The sequence below is a fragment of the Hippoglossus stenolepis genome, chromosome 2 (genome assembly GCF_022539355.2).
Source record: "Hippoglossus stenolepis isolate QCI-W04-F060 chromosome 2, HSTE1.2, whole genome shotgun sequence".
NCBI lineage: Eukaryota > Metazoa > Chordata > Actinopteri > Pleuronectiformes > Pleuronectidae > Hippoglossus > Hippoglossus stenolepis.
In genome coordinates this window covers 25,832,742-25,857,662 of record NC_061484.1, presented here as the reverse complement: position 1 = coordinate 25,857,662, position 24,921 = coordinate 25,832,742, and the positions used below count along the sequence as shown (strand labels likewise).

The 24,921-nt window shown below is 43.3% G+C and overlaps 1 protein-coding gene across 1 annotated transcript; it reads right to left on the bottom strand.

Moving 5' to 3' along the window:
* Window positions 1–292: 292 nt before the first annotated feature.
* On the bottom strand, window positions 293–24,545 carry LOC118124485 (zinc finger protein GLIS2). Its single transcript, XM_035182357.2, has 7 exons — window positions 24,128–24,545; window positions 9,248–9,437; window positions 7,995–8,188; window positions 6,097–6,282; window positions 5,528–5,661; window positions 4,712–4,830; window positions 293–3,210 (listed from the first exon to the last, which is right to left on the bottom strand). Exons 2-7 carry the CDS (start codon window positions 9,411–9,413, stop codon window positions 2,543–2,545), a joined length of 1,467 nt encoding a protein of 488 aa, XP_035038248.1. The 5' UTR covers window positions 9,414–9,437; window positions 24,128–24,545; the 3' UTR covers window positions 293–2,542.
* Between the last annotated feature and the right edge of the window lie 376 nt (window positions 24,546–24,921).

Below are 24,921 nucleotides of genomic sequence, written 5' to 3'. Positions count from 1 at the left end.
CCGCCCCCGTTACACAAATGTGATGTTCACATCGGCTGCATATGTTAATATGTGAATAACAGATCTCTAAGATACAGATATGTAAAAAACGTTCCTACCATCCCTGGTCTCCCCTGACTCACAGCTACAGGTTCTATGTTGACGCTATCTTTACCTGCAGAGGAAGGTTCCCTCATAAACAGAGGAACAATCACTGTGTTGACAAACAACAAGTCCAAAGTTTACACAGTCCACCACAAATCATCAAGTGGTGTTCAGGTGTTTCGCTGTCAAACACAACAGGAGACAGAAGCAGATTTTCTTTCATTTGTTGGTGTTTATTTTCACAGAGTTGTCGTCATAGTCAACACCGGTGACGTCTTTAAAAAGTGTTGCAGCGGCCCTGATGTGCAAATCACATCTGTTGTCAACCTATTAAAATTCAGTTCTCTAAAATGTAATGAAAAGTAGATTCATACACTTTACATTTGCGTAAATATGTTTTTCAATATAACGTGTGATATATTTCACTTGAAACACAAGGCACTTGGACACTTTAGAAATACTGATTAGGATAAATCAATGTGCAAACAAAGAATACAAGATACAACAACACAGATACAGGCCACTTGTGGCCATTGTCAAACATGTCCCCTTCCAAAATACTCTTCAAACCATTGTTTGGCTTCTTCTTGTACCTTTTTGTGTTTAGAAAACTATCAAAAGCAAATGTGTACGCATTATTTCCTAATACACACCTTTGTCTAGGTTGTTCCTGGTTGAATGTGTTCTTCAGTTCATTCTGTCTGAAAGGCATGGCTGACCTTATCCAGATCATTGTCTTTGTACTGATAAGCAGAGCAAGGAGTTAGCTACAATAAACTGCAAGCGAAGGAGTTCAACTCAAACCTACATTCAGTTACGTCAATACAGTCTTTTTCTCGTTCTTTCTTCTTGCGACTTGAAAAATCACATGGTCATCTTTTTGTCACGTTATCGCAGTTGTAAATGTCCCACATGTCTTCTGTGTCAAGGTCTCTGAGTCAAGACAAACAGCACCACGGCTGAGAGTCAAGATCCTGTAACCATGAGTAACCCAGAGAGATAACTGCGTCATAAATGCATGTCCATGGCGATAGGCCTCAGGAGATATAGCTTTCCTCCAAGGGGGTAATTCAAATGTTTGCTGGAGCTCTTGTGAGTTAAATCCATAAGGTTGTTATCTTAATTCATATTGCACATGTCGGATTAAATCCACAGTGAACGTCTTTAAAAGATCGAACTAGGAGTCAGACCGTAAAGGGTTTGATTCTGAATAACTTAAATAGCCTTTAATCTTTGTAAGTAGACGACTTAACCTACACGTAACTAAAATGTTTTTTAAAGTCAGGTGTCATTTTATGGAAATATTTTGAATTTCAACCCCTTAATTGCACAAACTCTTATCTTTGCCAGAAGGAAACGTATAAATGGCTGTAGCACAGGCCGATCATGATGAAATCTCCAACATGTATTAATTAACTGTACATCACGGACTGTATTTCCCATTGCGCCCCATAATCCTGCTGTTTTGTATCTGTGAATTCAGTGTGAAGCAGTGAGTGGGGGTTGTCAAAAAATAACAAGGGCAAAAATGATTGGTGCACCTGGTCCAGTAAATCTCATACAATTGATTGTCTGCTGTGAAAATACTTATTGATCACAAAGATGAACGAGAGGATATGGATGGATCAAGAAATATGAAAGGATCAGTTCCCCCAAATCAAAACATGTTTTCCTCACTTTTCTGGAAACAGACCAAGCAGACAGATGTTTTATCTCCTGAGTTTTTGAGACATCTTCCTCTAAAACATCTGCCACCACCTCCATGTAATGGATTGTAACGGATATCGTTAAATATATTGTTCTTAACACTGCAGCTACGCTAGCAGCTCTTGGCTGTAGGCACAGTGGCGCATTATGCTAAATGCTAACATCACAGTGACAATGCTAATATGATGATTGTTAAAGGTATAATGTTTAATATAGCATGTTAGCATGGTCACTTTAAGCTAAATGCTAACATTAGTATGCCTACATGCTCACAGTGACAATGCTAATATGATGATTACAGGTGTATTGTTTGCTTTAACATATTAGCACGCTAACATTTGCTGAGTAGGACTAACGTTGTTGACCGGTTGACCTTATTATGGCACAGGATAAAGTTAGTAGGATTTATCCTCTGGCGACCATGAATGATTGTACATCTTCATCTTAGAAGGATACTTGAAAATCTCAGGAGGTAAAAATGCTTCTGCAGGACTAAATCATACATGTTTTCAGTAATTTGGGTGAAGTTACCCTTTTCATTGTGAGACAACTGAAACATGCGTGGTGCAAAAACATTGTGCGACCAGACACTGAGTGTGTTTGGTTTTGTTCGCTCACTTTGAACTTTGACTTTTTTTTCTTATGTATTTCTGTAGAAAAAACACACGTCCTGACATATGCACATAAACACAGACAAAGAAAACCACAAATAAACACTCCCTGGTTCTTTTGGAATTGCTGAGTGCACCTCTTAGCTGACCACAGCTGGTTTGAGTAGGAGCGCCCTCGGGGGGACAACCACCCAGGACAGAGCGTCATTACGTCTCGTCACCACCCCTGCAGACAGGTTCAACACCTCCCCCAAGTCTCCTTCATCCTCTTGTTCTTCGCCTTCCATCTCCTTCCCCACGATCCGTCCCAGACCTCCCAGAACTCCCAGCCCTAACATCGAAGCCGCCGACAGTCCAAAGTGCAACAGAGGGGAGTCTGAGAGCCCGAGAGGCCCCATGCCGCTGCCTCCTCCAACAGAGAAGAGTGGTGCCCCGTGGTGGCCCAGGGCTCTGGCATGGCAGAAAGCGGAGAGAGGCAAAGAGGTTCCGAGACCCCCGAGAAGAGCTGCAGCAGCCCCGGGTATGATGATGTGGGCTGCGCCTACAGAGGGCAGTTCAGCGGCGCTCTGGTGCCCGAGCAGGCCCAGCCCCGACCCCAGCCTTGCTCCTTGCTCCTGGGCAACAAAATGCCCGTGGGCCTTGATGTGCTTGCGTAGCGAGCTGGGATCTGTGTAGCGCTTCAAGCAGCCTGCCATCTTGCAGTAGTAAGGCTTGTCAACATAGTGGGTGCGGGTGTGTTTGAAGCGGTCGCTGGAGTTGGAGTAACGTTTGCTGCAGCCTTCATAAGGGCAGATGTAGGGTTTTTCTCCTAGGAAAAAGGGAGAGATTCAAACAATGGATTATTTGTTCACAGTATAAATACAAACAAATCCAGAGAAAGTATGAAGAGGTGACACTGAAGATGCTTAAAATATCTGTTTACATATACATTGTAGGGGCGTTGCAACAGGGTAGAAAAATTATGTAAGAACGGCAAAGTAAGAATGGCTGATTACGTTGGTCCAGAGCAACGACAATTTCACGAGAAACCTCTTAAATTCTATGATCTATCGACAGAACACTGAAATGACACCAAGACCCTGAACCACGAGCTTTCTGCAAAAGTTTCATAATTTGTTGTTTGTGTGTACGATGTGTCTATCATTAGAAGATTGGAATGATGTGGTTCGGTATCACCATGTTTCTGTGGGGGTAGTTGGTTCGGTTTGGTTTGATTTTGGTCTTTTCACCACATGACCCTCACACACGTTAAAACACACACTCGTAAATTAGGGTTTGGTATCTTGCCCAACGACACTCATACCTCCGCCAAGGTCCAGCAGTCCCCTTGAATTCAAACGAGCTGAACCAAATTTCACACAAACATGAACATCAGTCCCCTAAATAAACCAGCATTGTTCTCATCAAGGTCCAGGAATTATCTGAGAAATCAAGGAAAATGTTGAAAAACGTTACAGATGATCTCGATCTGCAGACGGGGGCGAGAAAAACCACCAATAACCGACAACACGTGAACACGTCCTTGACCTTCAACACTGAAAACAAGAATCCCTTGTGTTCTCAAAAGGTCACTGAACCGTTTCAAACTGTATTTGCCTTCGCTGTGTGGAGTGTACACAAGAATGAATGCATGGGTGTGGCTGACTCTCATCCTGTTCATGATACTTATACTGTATATATCAACGTTTTTATTTCATATCACCACCTGCAGATGTGGTTAGATATCTCACTCCGAGAAAGAATCGATAAGGAGTCCTGTTCGTTTCTCCTTCTTGAAGATGACGCTGATAAACCGTGGAGCATAACAACGTCTCTAAAAGGAAACACTCAAGCCCCATTAAACATTATCAAGGGAAAGGATTCATGTTTGCTGGGATGTAAATGATTGATTTCTCTGTTCGGAGGAAACTGATTTTCATTCCATCTATTCTCCTCTGCTGTGTCCTACATCAACCCTCCTCCCCAACGTTTGATTCCAAAGAATTGATGTGATGGTGGACGGCGAGTTTCCAACCGCGATCGGTCACACTCTAACTCCAGGGGAGCCCTTAGATCCTAAGCCCCTCCCTCACTTCCCTTATTCCCCGTCGTCTTCAGAGTGAAAAAAGTGAATGTGACTAAAATGAAAATATGAAGAGACCACTCTAATGAAGGAACATGTCTGTGGCACAGGGGTATAACATATCAGGCTTGGGATACACAGATATACTTGTTGGTATTGATTCCTTGTTGGCTGAAGTCTTTTGCTGGACACATCAGACTCACTGGTCCTTTGCCGTCCTCTTCACTTTGTGTCCCCGTGAACTCACCTGTGTGTGAGCGGGTGTGGATCTTCAGGTTCTCCAGGCGTGAGAAGCTCTTGTTACAGGTGGGACAATGATGCGGCTTCTCGTTGGTGTGTGTGCGGATGTGAATCAGCATTTTGTATCTAAGAAAAACGCACAACATAGACAAGACAATGTTGATTTTGAAATGTTCAGTTTGGAGAATGTGGATTTTTGAATTGGACCCAGTTATGTTACCTTATAAGGCTGTCAATGGTGAACGTATTTCAAATTATCTTTACCTCTAATGGCCTCTGTTCGTACACTAGCTACACAATCATTTCATTTTTCACTGTAGCTTTTGAACTGGAGTGATCAAGTTTGTGTAGCTGCTTTCCGACACAGGCTGAACTAACATTTTCCAGAAGGGCTGAATGTGAGAACGCACACATCCGAGCCGGTTTCTCCAGACATCTGAATTTGCATATAGAGCGGAGAGGTGAGATCCGATCAGGTAACAGGAAACACATTCAGGACACATTTCAATATCAGGTTTGGCCTGAGGAACTTAGAGCTGTCCTCTTGTGATTGTATCTTGATGAGGAAGATGAGGGGCGGCTGCAGACTTCCAATGAAATAATATATTTGAATAAAAAACAGGGAAATAGTCTCTGCTTTTTATGCAAAGTTCGTAACAGGACATGAAACTTAGCAAATATATTTTCTTTCATTGTTCTCTGATGTAACCGCTGTTGTATCTGTGATTCACGCACACACTTTCTGTTTGCTCGACATCTTCTTTTAATACTTGCTTAAGCACAGTTCATGTTGACACTGCAATTACCACTAGTGTGAACATACCTGGCGTTGAAACCCCTTCCGTTCCGAGCACAGCCCTCCCACTGGCAGCAGTACCCAGAATCCTTCTCAGGCTTGACGTGGAAGTCGTTGATGTGATCCACCAGGTCCTGCAGCGAGTCGAACAGCAGGTGGCACTGCAGGATAGAGGAGCGAGAGAGAGCGATGACCCAAATATCTCAAATATCACTGAGCTGATTTAATTTATTTTCCTGAATCAAAAACATTTTACATCTGAATTTACCTGTAAATTAGGACCATGTGTTTCTTTATTCTATGGTATTCTTATGATTTACCTTTTAAGTTCATGTTTTCTTAATTCATGAACAGATGAAAGTTTTTGCTCGATTGTTGTTGACACTTAAATGTGTCATTTAATTTTTGAGCTCGATGTTCGACAGAGATTAATTATGTTTTTTCTGTGTGGAGTCATTGTCAAGGGAACTTTAATAAGCCTGTGGCAAAATGCATTGCTCGCACACCTGTACTCATGAAATCGAATACATCTAAAACCTGTGTAGAATATTGATTCATCTGTTTATTTGTGTTTCTGCTTTAATATTTATATTTACTTTCATCCAGCGGCAGGCGAGCTGACCGTCCAGTGACGGCTCTGGTGAAACTGGCTTCTCTCTGTTCTGGCCCATGAACATGGACGAGGCGAAGCTGTAGCTCCTCGACGGGCTTCCAATGGGCAGGTAGAACGGAAACCCCTGCGGTGATGCTCTGCCCTCCACACCTTGATGACGAGCTGCTTCCTGAAGGTGAAAAAAACATTCATACCAATCTCCAATCATCCAAAACTCGCTTCTCGCTTCTCGCCCTTTAATAAAATAAAAATTTGAAGACTAATATAATCCATTCAGCTAATTTAAAATAAGCTGTAATGTTCATTTGTATCTGATTTTACTTGATATTTAACCCCCCCCGCAAATATGTAACTCAACAAAAACAACTAGAATGCACTTATGCACATTTACTGTTGGTGCATTATTATAATTCATTTTATTGAAAATAAATATGTAATTTAAATATAATACTCGGTGAAAATACTTCAGTTTGTGTAGCAGTACTTTTTGAACATTTTAGCACATTTTAACAGTATGGAGATCAAACTGAAAACCATAATTTGATCCTGACAACCATGATAATTTTGGTCACTTAATCCTGATACAAATACATTTTTACACCGTTTCCTCTCCTGTTACAACTGGGATCAATGCTCAAACTGTTTTAGTAAAAAAATTCACACTAGTCAGCGCTGTGAGTTATTATGAACAAAAAGCAGCAGTAATAGTTTCAAAGAACCCAATCAGTAGATGAAAAGGAAATAACCAACGTCTCTAACAGACAATTTTCTTAAAAAGTACTTTCGGAGCTGAACAATAAATCTGAGCCAGGAGGAAAGATCGTACTCTCAAACAAAGAAGCTTGTGTGTTTGATGTTTGAACATTTAAATATGGCAGGAATTAGATTTGGAGTCACTGGACTGACTGTGTGCAGACGCTGCACCGACAAATTAGATTCACTCCCAGGATCCCAATTCAATTCAACGCTGCTGAAGGAGAGCGGAGCACATTCAGTCACGACCCGCTTCTGGTTACATTATTCTGCTCCTGCCTACACACAAGATGGAGCTATAACACGCAGACACAAAAAATAGTTTTTTTCTTCATGTGCATTTTTTTATGAAACAGCAGATTTTGGTTCTTATGATCATTTGAATTTAAGCGAAACACATACTGGCAAGAGGGAGGGGGTGAAGATACAGAAGCACTGATGTGAATGAGATTAAATTACTGATTGTCTGAAGAGATCAAGGATACGACGCTGACATAAACCAACGATCATCGTCCTCACATGTCTACGCTGGAAATACAAAGCTACAGCCTTCAGACAAGCAGTCAGAAGCCAGTGGGTTTAAATAACCTGAGAAGACTGATCAGACACATTCAATTAACTGATTTACACTAATTAACATTACACTGTACAAACAAGCAACAAATAAACTCTGATTTGACACATTTCAATTCTAAAGACAAATACCTGTGGGACTTATTTCTCCACCAAGCCGTGTTTGTCGGCAGGATCATGCAAAAACTGCTGAACATATTTTCACAGATGGTGAAGAACCAATTCAATTTTGCTGTGGATGCAGATTAAAGGGCAGATTTTTATACATTGACGTGCAACATGGGGCATGTTTACATTTTTTCCGGGAATAAGTCACAAATCTTGATTTTCAACTCTTAAGGATTTGTTTTTTGACAAATAAATAGTTTAGGTTTGTTTTTCTTTTATATTTCTACTGTGAGAATCAGATCATGGCCCCGACACAATCCTGCCACTCATACACAGAATCCAAATCTTGAAATTAGAAGTCTAAATCCACATAATGTAGTTATTGAGCAGAACAAACTTTTGCACAAAACACCCACGATTGGACAAAACCGTAAACATTGGACTCACCCGAGAGAACACGTGAGGCTGGGGGCTGTGGCTGCTGTGAGGGGACTCCAGGGGGGAGGACGGGGATGGGGAGTAGGGGGAGGAAGGAGACGGGGAGAGGGAGGAGGCGTGGCGGGAGGACGGGGACAGGCTGAGGTCCATGGCCGGAGGAGTGAAGCAGGACCCGGGTCGTTCATGAGAGGGAGACTGGGAATCTACGTGGAGGATTAGAGGAGATATGATGGGATCGTTAAAACCTTTCTGTGGATCCTGTAGTTTTATTTAAAGGTTGGTTAGCGATCATGAACTGTAGCTACTGCAAATGAATGTACTCGATGTACATTTGGAGCATAGACTGTATGAAAACATGGACGTGGCTCCACTTCCTGCTGTTGAACAAAAATTAAGCCAAACGTCTTTGATACGTTTATGACCTATACTGCAGCTAGCCGCCACCAGGGGGCAGTCTAGATGATTCGGCTTCACATTGAGGGGGCTGTCATGTCGTCCATCTTTCTATTCAGTCTATGATTTTGACATTTTAACCAACATTTTGCACATTTTTCTCTTCTAAATGCCACTTGATCATTTGATCCAATGTTAAAATAAAGAATATTTATTAATATTTGTGAACAACCGGTGTAAAACAGCATTAATTAACTCCAAGAAAATATATATAGGTGAAACACTTAATGAGATACCTGAAGTAGGAGGTTATCCGGTCACAGAGCCCATGTGGTGGTTGTCTTTGAGGACACTTTATGTCAGTGTCATGCTGCTCTTGTTATCACACTCTGGGGACAATGTATGTCTATTTGAGGACGACCATTCATTGGATTTACAATATTAAATTACTGGGAAAGTGAGAACAGATAATCCACTTATTATGCTATTGCATTATCACATGTGTGGCCTCAGTGCAACATGGCATCAGCCAAGACATGTCCGTATGTGAGGGGAGATGCAGCGATAAAGAAGTGGGCGAATATTTAAATAAACTTTGACTTTAGACTGTTTGCAATTCCCTCTGATTATAAAAGAGATACTCAGGACGTCTGTCGGAGGCTTTCTTCTGGCTTTTAAAAAAATAAAATGCTGGAGTACAAGCCCCACCCCCAAAGGTTCTGGTGTTTTTGTAACCTGCAGGGACTTTTGTACCGGGAACTTTATTTACACCCTTGTAACTGCGGTGGAAACGCACATGTTTCAATAGTTCCAGGGGACGATTCCTGAAGTTGGAACATGGCTTATGAAATCCTCTGGTTAATTCTCACCTGGGGAGGAGGGCGGTGAAGGAAAGGTGGAACATAGCAGGCGTGGTCGTGTGGTGCTGAGCGGCGCACAGATGGACGAAGGACAAGCCCTCTTTCCTAATCTCACTGGGCCGTGCGTCCGTCCCGAGGGAAGCTTCAAGTCCAGCGGCTCGTCCAGTGACAGCATGGCTGCTGGTTCCTGCTGCTGCACCTGGGGAGACAGAAGCACGGAAATAAATGAACTGAATGTGGTTCCGCTGCCATTTGGGACTTTGTGTTCAAAAGAATCAGAAAAAGCAATGAAAGAATGATTAAACCAGCATGTATTTATTTTTTCCATCCACTAGGCAGCAGCACAACAAGCTGCAGTCACACAGATCCACAGGTCTGATACCTGATATAGAAACAACCACAGGAACAGTGTCTCCCAGTGAGACTCCCAGTGTCTCCCAGTGAGAATAAAATGGTTTTGCATCAATAGGGAAAATGTGTGATGACGGCAAAGCAAAGAGAAAACTCAGAAAAAGGTCTTCGACAGAACTATTGTTTTAGTTTGTTTGCTTTTCTAAGAAATCACTAATTTCTTTTGAAATACTTAAACAGAGGGACATGCATAATCAAAGTTATAAATAAACAAAAACTTTGATAATGCTTTAAATGATAATGACATAACAATTTGAGTAATAATAATAAAACTTCTGCCTAATTCTTCAATGATCCAAAACAACTACATATTGCAAATGTATTGCACTACCACAGCTGCTCATTGTCAGCTGCATTTCCCATAACTCTAAATATACTTAGTTATTCATACTTTTGTTGATTAGTTTATCTTTGTTTATAGTTTATATGGAACTTACTGTGTGCAATGTTAATAACGTCTTACATAATCTAACCTACGCGAATGTGGCTTCACCAAAACAACAACAACAAATATTTACCATTGTTCCTGTTGTTACATGTCATTTGTTGTATCACATATAATGAAAATGGTATTTGTATTTAAGTACTTAGAGTATATGAAAATACACCGTGTGCCGTAAGGCTTTTCTTGAATGTAAAGAATGAACGTCACAGGAAATTCCTGCAGTAGGAAAATCACATGTGTAAGTAATAGAAGTGATGATGGCTGAATTCCATTTAGTTTCAGTTTCAGGCTCCTGGCACTGATCACTCTGGCTCACTGTCACGTCTTACTGGAACCCTTGAGTGGAGCACAGCGATCCTCAGCGTTATTAGTAACACATGCACTTTTCCTACTGCCATAGAGCCAAAATGGCTGCTGTCACATTTATCAAAAAAAAATCCCATCAAATAATCAATCAATGGAATGAGCAGATGGGAGGACAACATAGAAAGACAAGTTTGATTTCACAATTAAGCACAAAGTCTTAATTATAGACCAGGTTTACTTCTATTTGTATTCAGCAGTATTAGTCCAGTATTCAAAGACCCTTCAGTCAATAATACCAGAGTTGTTGCTGTGTTGAGAATTTGCGTTGTTGCTCTGCTCCTGAGGGAAACAGCTCTGAGAAGCATTACGCCGTGGCTTCTTCGTTATTGTGATCCTCTACATTTCTGTGGTCCGCCTTCACTTAGAGCCTCACCAAGATTCTGCAGTAGTTTTCCACCCATTGCGATATGATACCCTGGACGGAGCACGAGACGAGGAACGCTCCTCTGACTGGTCCGTGACTCAACTCGTAAGTTCTTGTTAGGCCGAGTGACTCAAGATCCAGACATTTGTTTCAAAGGCAGAAAAAAAAACAAGCTCGCAGTAGGAAACCAAAGGCGGAAAACTCTGCAGTGAAATGGACCAAACCTGCAGGGAAATGCTTCACAGCTGCTGGGAAAGACGACCCAGCTCACACACGTGTTTTTTTCAGCCAACCTCTGCTTCTCTGTCTCATTATTACACGTTTTATTTACACCAGAGAGATGCCCACGACATCCTCGGCCCTCTGTTTGTTTTACAAACACCTCAGCCGGTCTAATATTGACTCAGTTTACCATCACTCGCTTTCTGTTTTCTAAACGTGGATTCTTGAAATAGCAGGAGCCGCTAAGATTTACACCAGCAACAAATCTGCCAATAAGTAATTAGAAATGTGTCAACTGAAGTGTCAACGATCCTCGAGGGGATTTAGAAACAGAGCATTTAACAGCATTAAATAGTTTGTCTGGGAGAAAAGCTCTGACATGTTTATTTCTCATCAGTGCTTTGTTTTGATTTGTATTTGTCACCGTTCTTCAACACGTTAATTAAAGCTTTCACGCAAGCCGACAGCAAACAGCCTGTCATGTGCTGAGGATTTACTCATACTTGATTCTGTCCAGCCTGTCAGAAGCCCACAGCACCGTGTCAGCACTGGAGCATCGTCTTGTCTGCACCAATCGTCATTGTTTGTTTGTATTTCTTTAATGACCCACATCTTTATTAAACCGTGTCATTTTCAGGGTGTCGGTTGTTGTTGGTTTTTTCCCATATAGGCGAGGGGATTTTGAACATGTAGATATGTAGGAGAGAGGCAGGAGAAAGCCGTGTGAAATACATCGCCAATGGCAGATTTAAGCCGCTGTCAGACATGCACTGAACTCTGGATATTGGACATGCACTGAACACTGAACTGAGAAATGAAATCCACCCAGAGGGGCTGTATGCGGGAACACAAATATCGGAGTCAGTCGCTGAGCACGTTCCCCACCGTTTCTCCAACTTTCAAGAAAATCGGTTCAGTGGTTTTTCGCGACACGCAGACAAACGGAAATGAAAACACAACCTCCGTGGCAGAGGTAATTAATATGCTGTATGCCTCATTGTGCGGAAGAGAATTAGGTCGTAGAACTTATTGGTGAAGCGAAGGTGAAATACCTCCAAACTGACCATTTGTCCATTTGTTTTGTAGCTGTCTCTATGCTATGGTCGCTCTCCTTTACAGTTAAATATATGGGTGCAATGAAGTTGTACAAGCAGAAGGAGACATAGAACTAGAATGGACCCTCAGTGGAGCCAAAGGCCAAATAGTCCCTTTACGAAATCATGTTTAAATTCTCTAGATCCAGATTTTCTCAAGATCCATGAATCATTCTCTGAGAGATCAGTGAAAAATTTTGAAAAATGACCATGAGTATTTTTTGGTGTAATCCTGCAAACAAACCCAAATTTATCTAAAGAGATTGTACCTATTGTCAAAGATTAATCTATAAGAATGTGTCCAGTATCCAATGTCAATATCAGATCGGTGCATCCCTATAAAACTTGGGACAGCTAGCAGCTTCGAGTGTTTATGCTAAGCTAAGCTAAGCTAAGCTAAGCTAATCGCATCCCGGATCCAGCCACAAACTTAATGCAGAGACATGAGAGAAAGCAAACAAGCCAATTTCCCAAAATGTCAAACTTTTCATGAAACCAAGTCTGGAAACAAATTTATCTCGGAGACTTTACACAAAGAACAGACGATAAACTGTACGTGTCAGAAGGTGCAGACGTGTTTCCAGGTATCTGCTTTTCTTTACAGTGGTTATATAGTCATCCAGTGTTTGTCTTCAGCCGACCTCTTAAATGGCGCCAGACGTGGATTGCAAGTAGATTTGCGACACAACTGCAAAACCTCCATTGGGTCTCTCGCCGTATGGCTCTTTAATGATAGCTGACAGCAAGAGCATTCTTAATTTACTGGATTCAAACCGGCAACTTTCCAGCTACATGTACACCTCCTTGACTTCTAAACTCGCTGTCGCCACAAATTCTTCCACAATCACCGACAGGATCCCCCGACATAATATGAGGCAGAGGCTAAACCACAATGAAGTCAGTGTTTAGGTCCGTGTGCCGTCCTGCCAGCTACCTCACCACACTGGTTTCACATTCCACAGCAACCTCGCTGACTTCTCTCACACACACTCTGCTATTTGGAGGTATTGTGAAGGCATGCACATACAGGACCATATGTATCCAGGCATCCACACGCACACTCAAGTCACAGCAGACGTGCACAGGACCCCCACCTCCAGCAGCTCCTCCCCCCCTTTTCCCTCCATGACCTGCGTTTGGGCAGCGTGCCCGGACCCTCTTATGGATCCCCTCCTGCCTAGAAAAACACCCTGACTGCTCGCACGCTTGCACACAAACATACGTACTCACATATAGTCACTCACGCACGCACTTGTTTTTCTGCCTGTATGTCATAATGCACTCCCTATATCCCCCCCACACAGTCTCAATTAAACGCCAACCCCACCCCAGCCCTTCAATTTACCCATAACTTTGGCTGCATCCACACTACGACATCTGCGTTTGAAAACCCAGCAACTCTGCTACGGACACACCTGGCGTCCACACTACTCCAAAGTTTTACAGCCGCTAAAACAGAGAAATGTCGAAACGCTGCTGGACCCGTTTTAGTTTGAAAAATGTGGGACTGCGTTTTAGTCTCGAGGGGCAGAAATGGAAAGAACGACGTAGACTCACAACCGCTCGCTTATTGGGTCTTTTCAGTCACGAAGCAGCCTTCGCTGATTCCTCAGAAGAAAAGAACCAGCATTGTGCAAGTGTAGCATGCTCTTAGCTTTTCCAGTATAACTTAAAGGTTCAAGTGTGTAGAATTTAGTGACATCTAGTGGTGAAGTGTCACGTTGCAGCTGAATACCCCTCATCCTCCCCTTCCAAACATTAAAGAGAACCTGTGGAAACCTTCAGTTGTCATAAAAACTCAAAAGGTGTTTAGTTTGTCCAGTCTGGGCTCCTGTAAAAAACATGGCGGCCTCCGTAGAGAGGACCCGCTCCTGATGTGAATATAAAAGTATGTAAATATAAAGTATTTCAATATAAAGGTCCCATTCTAGGGTAAAAAAAACAACAATTCGTACAATTAAGATGAAACACACGAGTGAAAACATCACTAGGATTATTTTATATTCAGTCCAACTGGACCTTTAAAGTGTATTCAACAGTTCCCACTAAATTGTGCAAAACCCACAGTTGCTGATGTCTCCATCTACTCAGAAAAGTAGATGTGTGAGAATCACTGTGTGCACTAGAGTTGTGCAGTACACACATGCAACGTACAAATACACACACACACATGAAATCACACTTAGAAAAATTATGGTTTCTCATAGAAATGCACAAGAAACTAAAAGAAATGTTCAAAGAGCTACACTGTAAAATCGTACAGTGTGGCTGCCGCTCGGGTGTAATATATACACACACACACACACACACACACACACACACACACACACACACACACACACACACACACACACACACACACACACACAAGAGTCTCTCCCCCCTCTCACAGGAAACCTTTGCTTCCACAGCGCCCTGATCTGGCCTCTCTCTCTCTCCCTGTTTTTTTTACTCCTGTCTTTCTTTACTTCCCTCCCTCTCACTCCTTCCTGTGGTTTTCCTCTCCCAGTCCTCCAGCAGAGCATACCTCTCCCGTTCTCCTCCCCTCTCCTCTGCCCTCCGCACCTCCCACTCCTTTTTTTCTTCCCTCTCGTTTTTTATTCTCCAGTGATTCTTTCTTTTAAAAACTCCCTTTTCCATTTTTTTCTGATTCACGTCCTTCCGTCCTGTCAGAGGAGATTTGCTCAAATGAGACATTCTTGACTCCGGGGGTCTGGTGCGTCTCCGTGGATTGTTTGCATTATGACACATATTTTCATCTTCTTCATCCTCTTCTAGCATACGTGTGATGAATTAAAGAGAAGGTTAGGGCGTAAAGTTGAGGAGGCAGAATCTCCAGTTTTAAGAAGTTGGTATTTTAGAGGGTTTGTGTTTGATGTGCGAGCAGAGAAACTTCTGGAGAGGAGGGAGGAGTGACTGAGGACAGTCCATCACTTCAGGAATGATGTCAGTCCTTGTTTTTTTAGGGTTTACACCGTTTGATCTTACCATCGGCCTTATAAGGTATTATGCAATGCTGCCGCAACGATGGCAGGACACTTTGTTTTTGTGGCTCTGAGGCATGCGGGGACAGGAGGAGGGGAGCCTGACTGTATAGAGGGTTTATGTGCATTCATGGGAAAATGCCTGGATTTGGCTGAAAGTGGACACCTGCTCCGACAGCAGTGGAACCAAAACAAAGGGAGAGGAGAAGAGAAGAAGGGATTCTGAGGACACTGAGGATCGTGGAGAAAACAACAGGGGGTTGTAGCTACCACACAGACGTACAAACGATGTGGTGAGATGGAGACAAACATAGTTCTGGTGGGCAAAACGTGGGAGACAAACAAGAGTTCTTCTTTTCTTTCTCGGCATCCGAATACGACCAGAACTTTCAGTTCCAAAACTCTATCATGTTTCAAACCCGAGTCCCAAAAAAACAAAACCACTGCTGCACGTAGGTGGTTCCTGCCGCCGTGCACAGCAGCAGGAGAAAAAAGGAAATTTATTGTCAGTGTTCACAACTTGTGAATGTGTTGAACCACTGTTTTATATGATGTCAGCTGTGATTCACAACACCTTCTTTATGGCGGCATTGGGAGGGGGGGATTTTCCTCTGGATGAGAAAAATGGCATCATATGGGGAGACAGAGAGTGAGGAGGCGGCAAAAAGCGGCAAAAAACGGCAACAACAGGGAGGAAAACTGTGGGAGACAGACATGGCCTCCCACCCTCTCCTCCTCTCTCCTCTCCTATTCTCCCTCTCCCTCTCTTTCTCTTGCGTCTCCACAGCGCTAAGTGATGCAACTCTGCAGAGCGAGACTGCAATCGCCACCAGTAGAGCCTGCAGTGTCTCTCACACTGACACTGGCGTCTTAACCACTTAGGAGGGGAGTGGTGGCAGCTGTCAAGGGAGGAGGAGTGGGCGAGTAATCTCTCCGAAACAGGATTATTTCATTCTTCACTTGAAGAAATGTTCTTTCCAGACTCTCAGTACATCGCCAAATTAATTCTAAGAACCCAGAGATTTAGAGCAACGAAGTGCGTTGACCGTTTTTACATAAAGACACAACTGGATGTTTAGTACTTGTCGGGTTTTATCAAAACTAGAGTCAGACAGATTTTTTGGGGGCTGATTCCAATATCAAAACCTTTTCAATAACGATATTTTGGCAATGATCCATAAGATTATTCTCATTATCTGAATATGCTGCTAATGTTTAACACAAACTAGTTCAAGGAATGTAGGGTTTCCATTTAAGACATGTTTAAATAATGCCATTTACTGGAATTAAACTGAACCTACAAATATAATAAACTATCAAAATCAACAATGGATACGTAGGGATGCAGAATGAAGATATGTAGTCACATAAATAAGGTTGTTAACTATTAACATTTCCCTAATTAGACACAGACACCCCATAATCTGTAGCCTTACTTTGGACAGAACAACGTTTAATGTCAAAAATACAACCATATATCTTTTGAGTTGTGTTCATGAAATCGTTTTTATTTGATGGGGACATTTTCTTAGCTTCTATTAAAGGGACATTGTTCAAAAATCATAACGTTCTTCGATGGTTCGGTTTATTTTTCCTTTTCCTGCGGAGAGAAGCTCCAATAGACCAGAAATCGATGCTGCGTTACCTTGTTGCATTTCTCAGGGAGAGTCTTTTATATTTGTACTTCAGTTGTATTTCTTCTCAACAGCTAAAGTGGAACAAGGTCAGACGCGATCTCTGGGTCGCTGAGTGCCATGTTGGAAGATTTAGTTTTAACACACAAGGCGGTTTGCACAGAAATTGAAAAATACTGGCAACTGCTGTCGACAGGGAAGACGATCGGAGGTTGATAGAGTTCATTGTTAGACAAACAGAGGGCAGAGGAGAAATACTTGGCTTTAGTGGTTGGAAGATGTAGAAATGGAAAGGAGATCAGCCGCGACTGGAATAAAGGATAAACCCACCTCATCCCAGTTTATCCCTTTGTAGCTGGAAGATGAACTTAGCCATGTATAGTCATAGTATACAAACCTTCAACGTGATACCAGTTTACATGGACCATCTTACCAAGTGGTGGCTGCTTTGTCCATGAGGTTTAATGTTTTTTAATCGTGTTCTCATAAAGGAAAGCTAAACTTAGCCGTCTTTATTTTTCAAATGGAAGAAAATCACATTTAATAACGTATTTTAAAGCTGTGTCAGTATTTTTGAGTTATCTCTCAGCTTTCTCTCAGCTCTGTGGAGCATTTTAGCATCTTTCAGCTCGTTGTTTTGATTTAACTTCACTGTTGTGGTTCAGTCTCTCTGCTCCGACTGTGGTTTCCAGCTGCCGCCACCAAACAGCAGCAATGTCACGTTATCCGGATAATAGCTGGACAGATGTGTAAAGATGGGCAATGCCTCTCCACTTATTCCCATTGTTGTTTTTTTTGTTTGATACCATCCACTAACACGGAGGAGGCCGAGTTTAGAACCTATTCTGCAGCCAGCCACCAGGGGGGCATCTTCACTTTTGGGGAGCAGTCATGTCGTCCATCTCAAGATAAAGAAACACGCTCACGTTGACTTATTCACTGGATGTGAATTGTTTGTCACGTACAGTTTCACGAGCGGTAACATCTGTAAGTTGTGTTCTTACGTTTTTGTGATGCTGCCTCCGAGTGGACAAATGACCGCAGCATCACTGAGGGAGTTGGAAACACTTACGGACAAGAGGATGGTAAAACACTGAGCAGTTATACGTCCAGGGCGGCGTATTCATTCATCTTGTACCTGAAATCCTTGTTTTGAAAGAGTTTAACTGAGCTGGATTTTAGTTTCTGCTCCGGAATTCACTATCGCGTGTATTTTACTGCCTCGCCACAACTTTCTTTCTCCTAATTCTTTTCTTGCAGTACAACTCCCAGTCTTTCTTTTCTCTCCCTCTCGTTCTTCATTTATTGCCCTCCCTATCCCTGCTCCTCACTCAAAACCCCCTCCCATAATCCCTTGCACCACCACCGCCATCATCCCACCGTTTGGCAGCGGGACAAGGTCAACACAGAAACCTCTTCACTTCTAACTCTCTGCTCTCCCTCCCTGTAATTCCTCACCATCAGCAGAGCAACAGATCCCTCCCTCCTCTGCCAATCCTTTCATCCACCGCCGCCCTCCGAGGACCGAGGGAGAGAGAAAGACTAAAGATCGAGAGGAGGATGAAGGAGACGGCCGGGGATGTTGGAAAAAAAAAGGGACGAGTGCAGATATACTGGGTTGTGTTAAAAGGACAAAGAGGAAGAAGGAGGGAAGGAATATTGGGAAGTGGAGGACGTAGAAAGGAAGGAGGGGAGTCGGGGAAGAGAGACAGTAAGACTGTCACGTTGACATGCAGCCGACATCAGTCTGCATCACAGAAATCTAACTCTTCTTCCCTTTTTATTGCTCATTTTTCCCTCTCGCTCTTTCTCTTTTTGCCTTTTTCCTCCTTTCTGTTTTTACTTTTTCCTTTCCCTCTTCCTCTGCATCCCTCTTTCATTCCCTCAGCCCTGTCATCCAGACCTAAAACATACAAACACATGCGCCTCACATTCCTACGTGCAGAGCAGATTCACCCAATTTGTTTCCACTGTGTGTGTGTGTGTGTGCGCGCGCGTCTGTGCCAAGTCAGTAAATAATAACCAATCCCAGCTGTACTGTAGGCCGTTCCTCTCATTCTCAGTGGGGAAACAAAGAGGCAGAGAAAGGAAAAAGGCTCCATCAAATTACAGAGTAATGAGCTGGAAAAAAGTCAGCGGAGAGTTAAGCAGGAAGAATCAATAACATTTTAATGCTAACTGGCATTATATGAGTCCTGTGGAGCTGCTAGTCAATGGTCTCTGTGTATGGGAGTTAGTGTACATGCCATTTGAAAGAGAAAAATCACTTTGTACTGGTTTCTTGCAGCGCTCTCAGGGTCATACCACCTTAAAGCTCCTCCATCCTGCTGCCGGAGGCAAAGCTGCCGCGCGGCTAAATAACCTCGGCAGTTTCCTTCAAAAGTCTTTAAAACAATTAATAATTGAGTTGGCTTCGTCACAGTGGGTTAAAATAACCTCAGAATTTCATCCTGATTTTTGTGGATTTGTGGGTTTGAAATCTGAACAAAACCAGCGTGGATCTTTTTTTCACTTTCAGGTTAAGAAGAGAATTGATGAAAGCGAAGGAACGGAAGCAAGAGACAGATGGACAGAAGGGGAATAAGCATAAATACTAATTGAACGGCTGGGAATTCAAAGTTGACTTAAATGCATCTGTCAGTGTCTTTTTAAATAAATCTAAACACTGATATTTGATCGTTAGGCCCCACATCCGACCTGCAGCCTCTTGCAAAAGCTTATTTTGTAAACTTTACAGAGTCAATGTGTGTTTTTGAGTTCAACTTGAGTAAACATTAACACACACATGTCACTATTATTGGGAATTGCATTGGCACTGCTTATGGGAAACTGCATGAAAATATGTCTCTTCAATCTATCGCCATTACCTCTTTGAAAGGTTTGTCACGGAAGCGCAATGAATCATGGGAAATGCTGGGCCGGGAAGGATCCACCTTTGAATTGGGACAGTCTAGTCACGCCGCTGTCTGTCTACGAATGCAGCCGACGAAGGATGCGGCCCCTAAATTGAGACTCAGCTCGTATCAAGCATGTCCAATGTGTCCGTGTTCGATACTGGACTGCTAGCATGTTTGCATTTAGCTGCTCACACCAACTAGCAGACCACGATTTCCTCAAATTCTAACTGTGTAGTGAAGAGGAACAGGTTTGGGTGTCGAAAAATGAAGTAATGGAACTGAGGTTTGCACACCATCACCGACTTGCAATTAAATGTAACTTTCTCATTAACAATGTCCATAATTTGGTATTTTAGTCGCCTCACCTTGACAAGAACCATTTTTGCCAATTAGAAAAAACATGTCCAAGGTATAAGACAAGTTTATTTGTGTCGCACAAACCATGTAGCAGAAGCTGTAGAAAGCAAAACATGTAAACCACTGGTCATAAAACATGGCCAAAGAATTTGGGTTTTGTAGAAGTATCTAATATTGACTTTCTTGCTTGGCGATGGGTTTGCAACAGGCTGTCTGACCACCAACCTTCCAGCACCCACAACAGTTTTCAGTTATTTATGTCACCATTTTCCGCAGAATCAGATCAAAGCTCGACCAGTAATGTTCCCAGTCTCCTATTATACAAATTATTTCAGTCATTTATTCTGTGTAAGATGTCATTTCTGTCCATTATATGTCCGTGGGGAGAATAGTGCTGGCAAATATTGAATAAAACCATTGGTAGAAAACAAATCAATAAAAAATGTTGATAATTAACCATTAAGGGCATTTATCCAGACATACACTTATTCCTGTCCCTCAACGTTTCTGCTTTCCTCTTTACGTCATTGCAAATTGAGTCTCTCTCGGCTTTGGACATTTGGCCTAAAAAAACAAGTAATTTAGCATCTGGGAAACTGTGAGGGGGTGTTTTTCACTATGTTCTAATACTTTATGGACAAGATGATTTAACTGAGTATTTGCCAGGTTACATTGGATGAAAGTGTGTGTTGGCTGCGGCCCTGGCGGAGCAGACACCAAATCAATGGTTCGACATCTTCAAAGCAGCAGAGAGCTGAAAAAGGAGAGAAGTAATCTGACAGTCTGTCCATTGTAGTTTCACATCTATGGACCAGAGCACAGAGGAAGTCCATTTCTGATCCTACGCCCATCTGCCCTGCCACCTGATCCCTCTTTACAATCATTCCTCTCCAACTTTGCCAAGACATATTCTTTCCCTTTATCCAGTGTTTCTCTCTTTCTCCTGGTTCACTCCCTCTCTGTCAGGCCTTTTTCTCATTCGCCTCCTTTCCCAAACACAAGACCTAAGAGAAATGGAAGAAGGAGAAAGAGAGAGAGAGAGGGAGCGAGGGGAGAATAAGACGGGAGAGAGAGAGAGAGAGAGAGGGTGAAGGGGGGAGTGATTTGCCGGGGTGGGGTTTGTGGAATTTGCTCTATGTTTGGTTTGGAAGTGAAGGCCCCGGCGCTGGGCTCTCAGGAGGATAACGGAAAAGAGAGGGAGAAGAAAGGGAGGTTTATGGATGTGTGTGCACCCTCACAGGTGGTCGGCACATACTGTCAGTGGGGGTCTGTGTCTTTGCTGGACGGTGTCGGCATGTTGACAATGTTAATGATATCTGCGCTCGCAGCATGTGTGTACATCTTGTCCGTTTATTTGCAGATGTTGGCACAGATGCTCGCGAGCTTTTAGCATGTAAGACTCGGAGAGAGGAACGAGGCAGAGAGAGAGAGAGAGAGAGAGAGAGAGAGAGGAGGAGGTGAATAAGACATTCCTAAGAAAGAGGAGGAGGAGGAGGAAGAGGAGGGGAGATGTAGGGAGCCAGTGGTTAGTTAGTGGTTAGAAACTAAGAGGAGAAAAATGAATGTCTGGTCCAGGGCTGGGCCCAAAGACGATACCGCAACCCGCCAACGAGCCAGGGGAGAGGAGCAGAGGAGAGGAGCAGAGGAGAAAAGTCAAAATAAGTTATGTTGAGGAGGAGAACCAGGGGAGGCCTCTTCCTCCTATGAAGCCTGCTCACTCCTGCCTGTGCCGGGGGGGAGAAAGAGGGGGAGTAGAGCTTTTATAGCGGAGCTGAACCCACTGAACCCACCATATACAAACAGCAGGGCAAGTAGGGAGCCAGCCGAGGGTCGAGGCCACCCGAGTATGGGATGGCCGGAGGTACGAAGAGGAGGAGGAGGAGGAGGAGGAGAGTGATGGAGGAAAAAGAAGGAGGCTCATCACAGGTCTTCTCCTCTTTTCGGCTGCACACCATCAGTTTGGGTGGAGTTTCTACGTGCTTCCTTCCTGTGCTCACTTTCTTTCTTTGGCTACACTTCACCTCTTTTTCTTTTTTTATTCTCTCACCTCTTTTCCTTTCTACTCTTCCTGGGTTTACTTCTGTCATTTCTTCTTGCTGTCATTGTTTTCTTCACTTTATATATTTATTTTATTCTTTCTTATATATTATATCCTTTATATATTATGTCTTTATTATTTTTTAACTCTTCCCTCTTTCTTTCTTTTGCTTTACTTACCTTTTCTTCCACATTCATCTTCCTCCGAGTGCATTACTTTCTCTCTCCCCATCTTTTCTTTCTTTCTTTGACATTTTCCTTATTATTTACTTTCCTCACTTTTTTCTTTTCTTTTTTCACTTCTCATTTTTTCTTCCTTCATTCTTTTTTAAGTAGTTTTTTTATGTCTTTTGTCAAATTGTTGCTGTTCATCATCGCCTCTTTTTCTATTTCCTTTAACTTTCTTTTTTACTTTCTTTTGCCTCCTTTGTTTCTTTCCCTATACCTGTTCTCGCTTCCTTCACTTATTACCCTTACCCTTGACACTCTCTTCTTACCTTCACCCTATTCGCACTCTCCTTCCATCCTTATTTCCCCTCCTTTCCTATAGCTTCCTTCTTTCCCTCCTCCCTTTCCACATAAACATACCACTCACACACACACACACACACACACACACACACACTCACACGCAGTATATGCCATATGTATGAGCAGCACTCCCACTCTGCATCAGACAGTGTGGGTGGAAAGGGGCTCTAAAGCAGACACACCCAACAACAACAGGAAAGGAGTTTGCTTGGCTCTAGGCCTTTTTAGAGAAAAAACATCCATGAGCGTCTGTCCGACCTTTAGAGAACAGCATGATGCAACGAGTCTGCAACGTGCACATCGCTGCCGTCACACGAAAACCCCACATTCCCAGAAACTCTTTGCCCCGGCCACCGCGACGCATCATCGAAAAATCAGAAAGGAGAGGGTTGGTGGTGGTTTTCTCACGGCTCTACAGGGTCAGACACCGTGGAGTTTCAGTGTAAGTTAAAGCGTGACGACCAGTGCAGCTGGAGTTGGGACGTGTTTCTGATGCAGAGGCGGATCGTCCTGTAGGGAGGAAGAGGCGTCATGATTGGTGTCATGGAGGTGGAGGACTTGTGGGATTTGATCACCCAAGCTGTTGGAAGGAAAAAAGGAAGCAGCGTTGCCTTTTCAAGTGAACCCGTGAAATTCAAACACTCATCCATCCACCCTACCTCCTCCTTAAGAGATCATCCATACACTGACCTCCTCCATAAAATGTGTCCATCAACTGACCTCCTCCAAAAGATCCATCCATACACCCTACCTCCTCCTTAAGATCCATCAATCCACCCTGACTCCTTCTTAAGATCCACCTATACACCCTTCTTCCTCCATTAGTTCCATCCATCCACCCTTCCTCCTCCATAAGATCCATCTATACACCGTACTTCCTCCATTAGTTCCATCCATCCACCCTGACTCCTCCAGGCAGTCTAGAGGCATCACACTGCTTCAGTGTACTGAAAACAGAATCTGAAGCCCCTCTCCACAAGCATTTATCATTTTATAATTTGGCACATTTTTTGTAACATTTCAAAACTAACAATTTGACAAAAGAAACAACATCATTCAGCAATTTATGCAAGTGCTATCACCATAGGGAGAATAACAGAGGGCCCAGCATAGAACTCCAGATCTGAGATGGGTTAGAGGAAGAGGAGAATGGAGCTACAATTTGCAACAGTAATAATTATTTTCACTTTCAATTAATCAGTTGGCTATTTTCTCTCAAATGTCTGAGTTTTTCAATTGTCAGAGGATACATTTCCCAGAATCCCGGGTGAAATTGTCAATTATTTTCGTCAAAAACTCTCTCCTCAAATCTTAGAAGCTGGAACCAGCAATTATCAAAAAGGTTGCAGGTGAATTTTTGTAAATTCTTATCCAGTTAATAGAAAGTACAAATACATACGAATATCTAATGTGTTTTAATATGACTCTGATTATGTGAGTGACTGAGACAACAAACGAATACCAGAGCAGCCACAGAGGAACAGCAGGGTTTGTTGGGTGGATATTATATCACAATAAATGAACCAGTGTCTGAGTGTTGTTTCTACCTTAGAACAGCCTGTAGACGGTCGCTCCTCCGCTCCCTGCTCTTCTGCCTGGAGATGCTCTCGAGTCTGAGGACACAAATCAGAGTCTGTCCGGTGTCTCCTGAACCATCTTCGGTGAAGTTATCAGTTGTCAGGTGGCGGGTTTCAAAATGAAACGAGTCGGTGTTTCCGAAGCAAATCCTCCCTCAGGAATTCGCTGTTGGGAGAGGGCTGAAAACCGGGTCCGGGGGAAGTTTCGTCTGGAAATGAGACTGACGTCGTGTAAAGGAGGAACTGCAGAGAAGCACTCGGTCAGGTGAGAGGCTGAAGGAGCTCGAACACGCCGCGTAAAGGGAGAAGAGGACGGGAATCCTGGAGGCGCATCGCTCGGTTGCGACGCTGGTCAACTGGAGCTCCAGCTGCGGAGAGGAGGGGAGAGACTGAAGGGAGGGAGGGAGAGAGGGAGGGAGAGACTGTGGGAGGGAGGGAGAGACGGAGGGAGGGAGAGGAGGGGGCGAGAGAGAGAGAGAGAGAGAAGGGGAGAGAGACTGTGGGAGGGAGGGAGGGAGGGAGGGAGAGACTGGGGAGGGAGGGAGGGAGAGACTGAGGGAGGGAGGAGAGGAGGGGGAGAGAGAGAGAGAGAGAGAGAGAGAGAGAGAGAGAGAGAGAGAGAGAGAGAGAGAAAGACTGAGGGAGGGAGAGGAGGGGGCGAGAGAGAGAGAGAGAGAGAGAGAGAGAGAGAGAGAGAGAGAGAGAGAAGGGAGACAGAGAGGGAGGGAGGGAGAGGAGGGGGCGAGAGAGAGAGAGAGAGACTG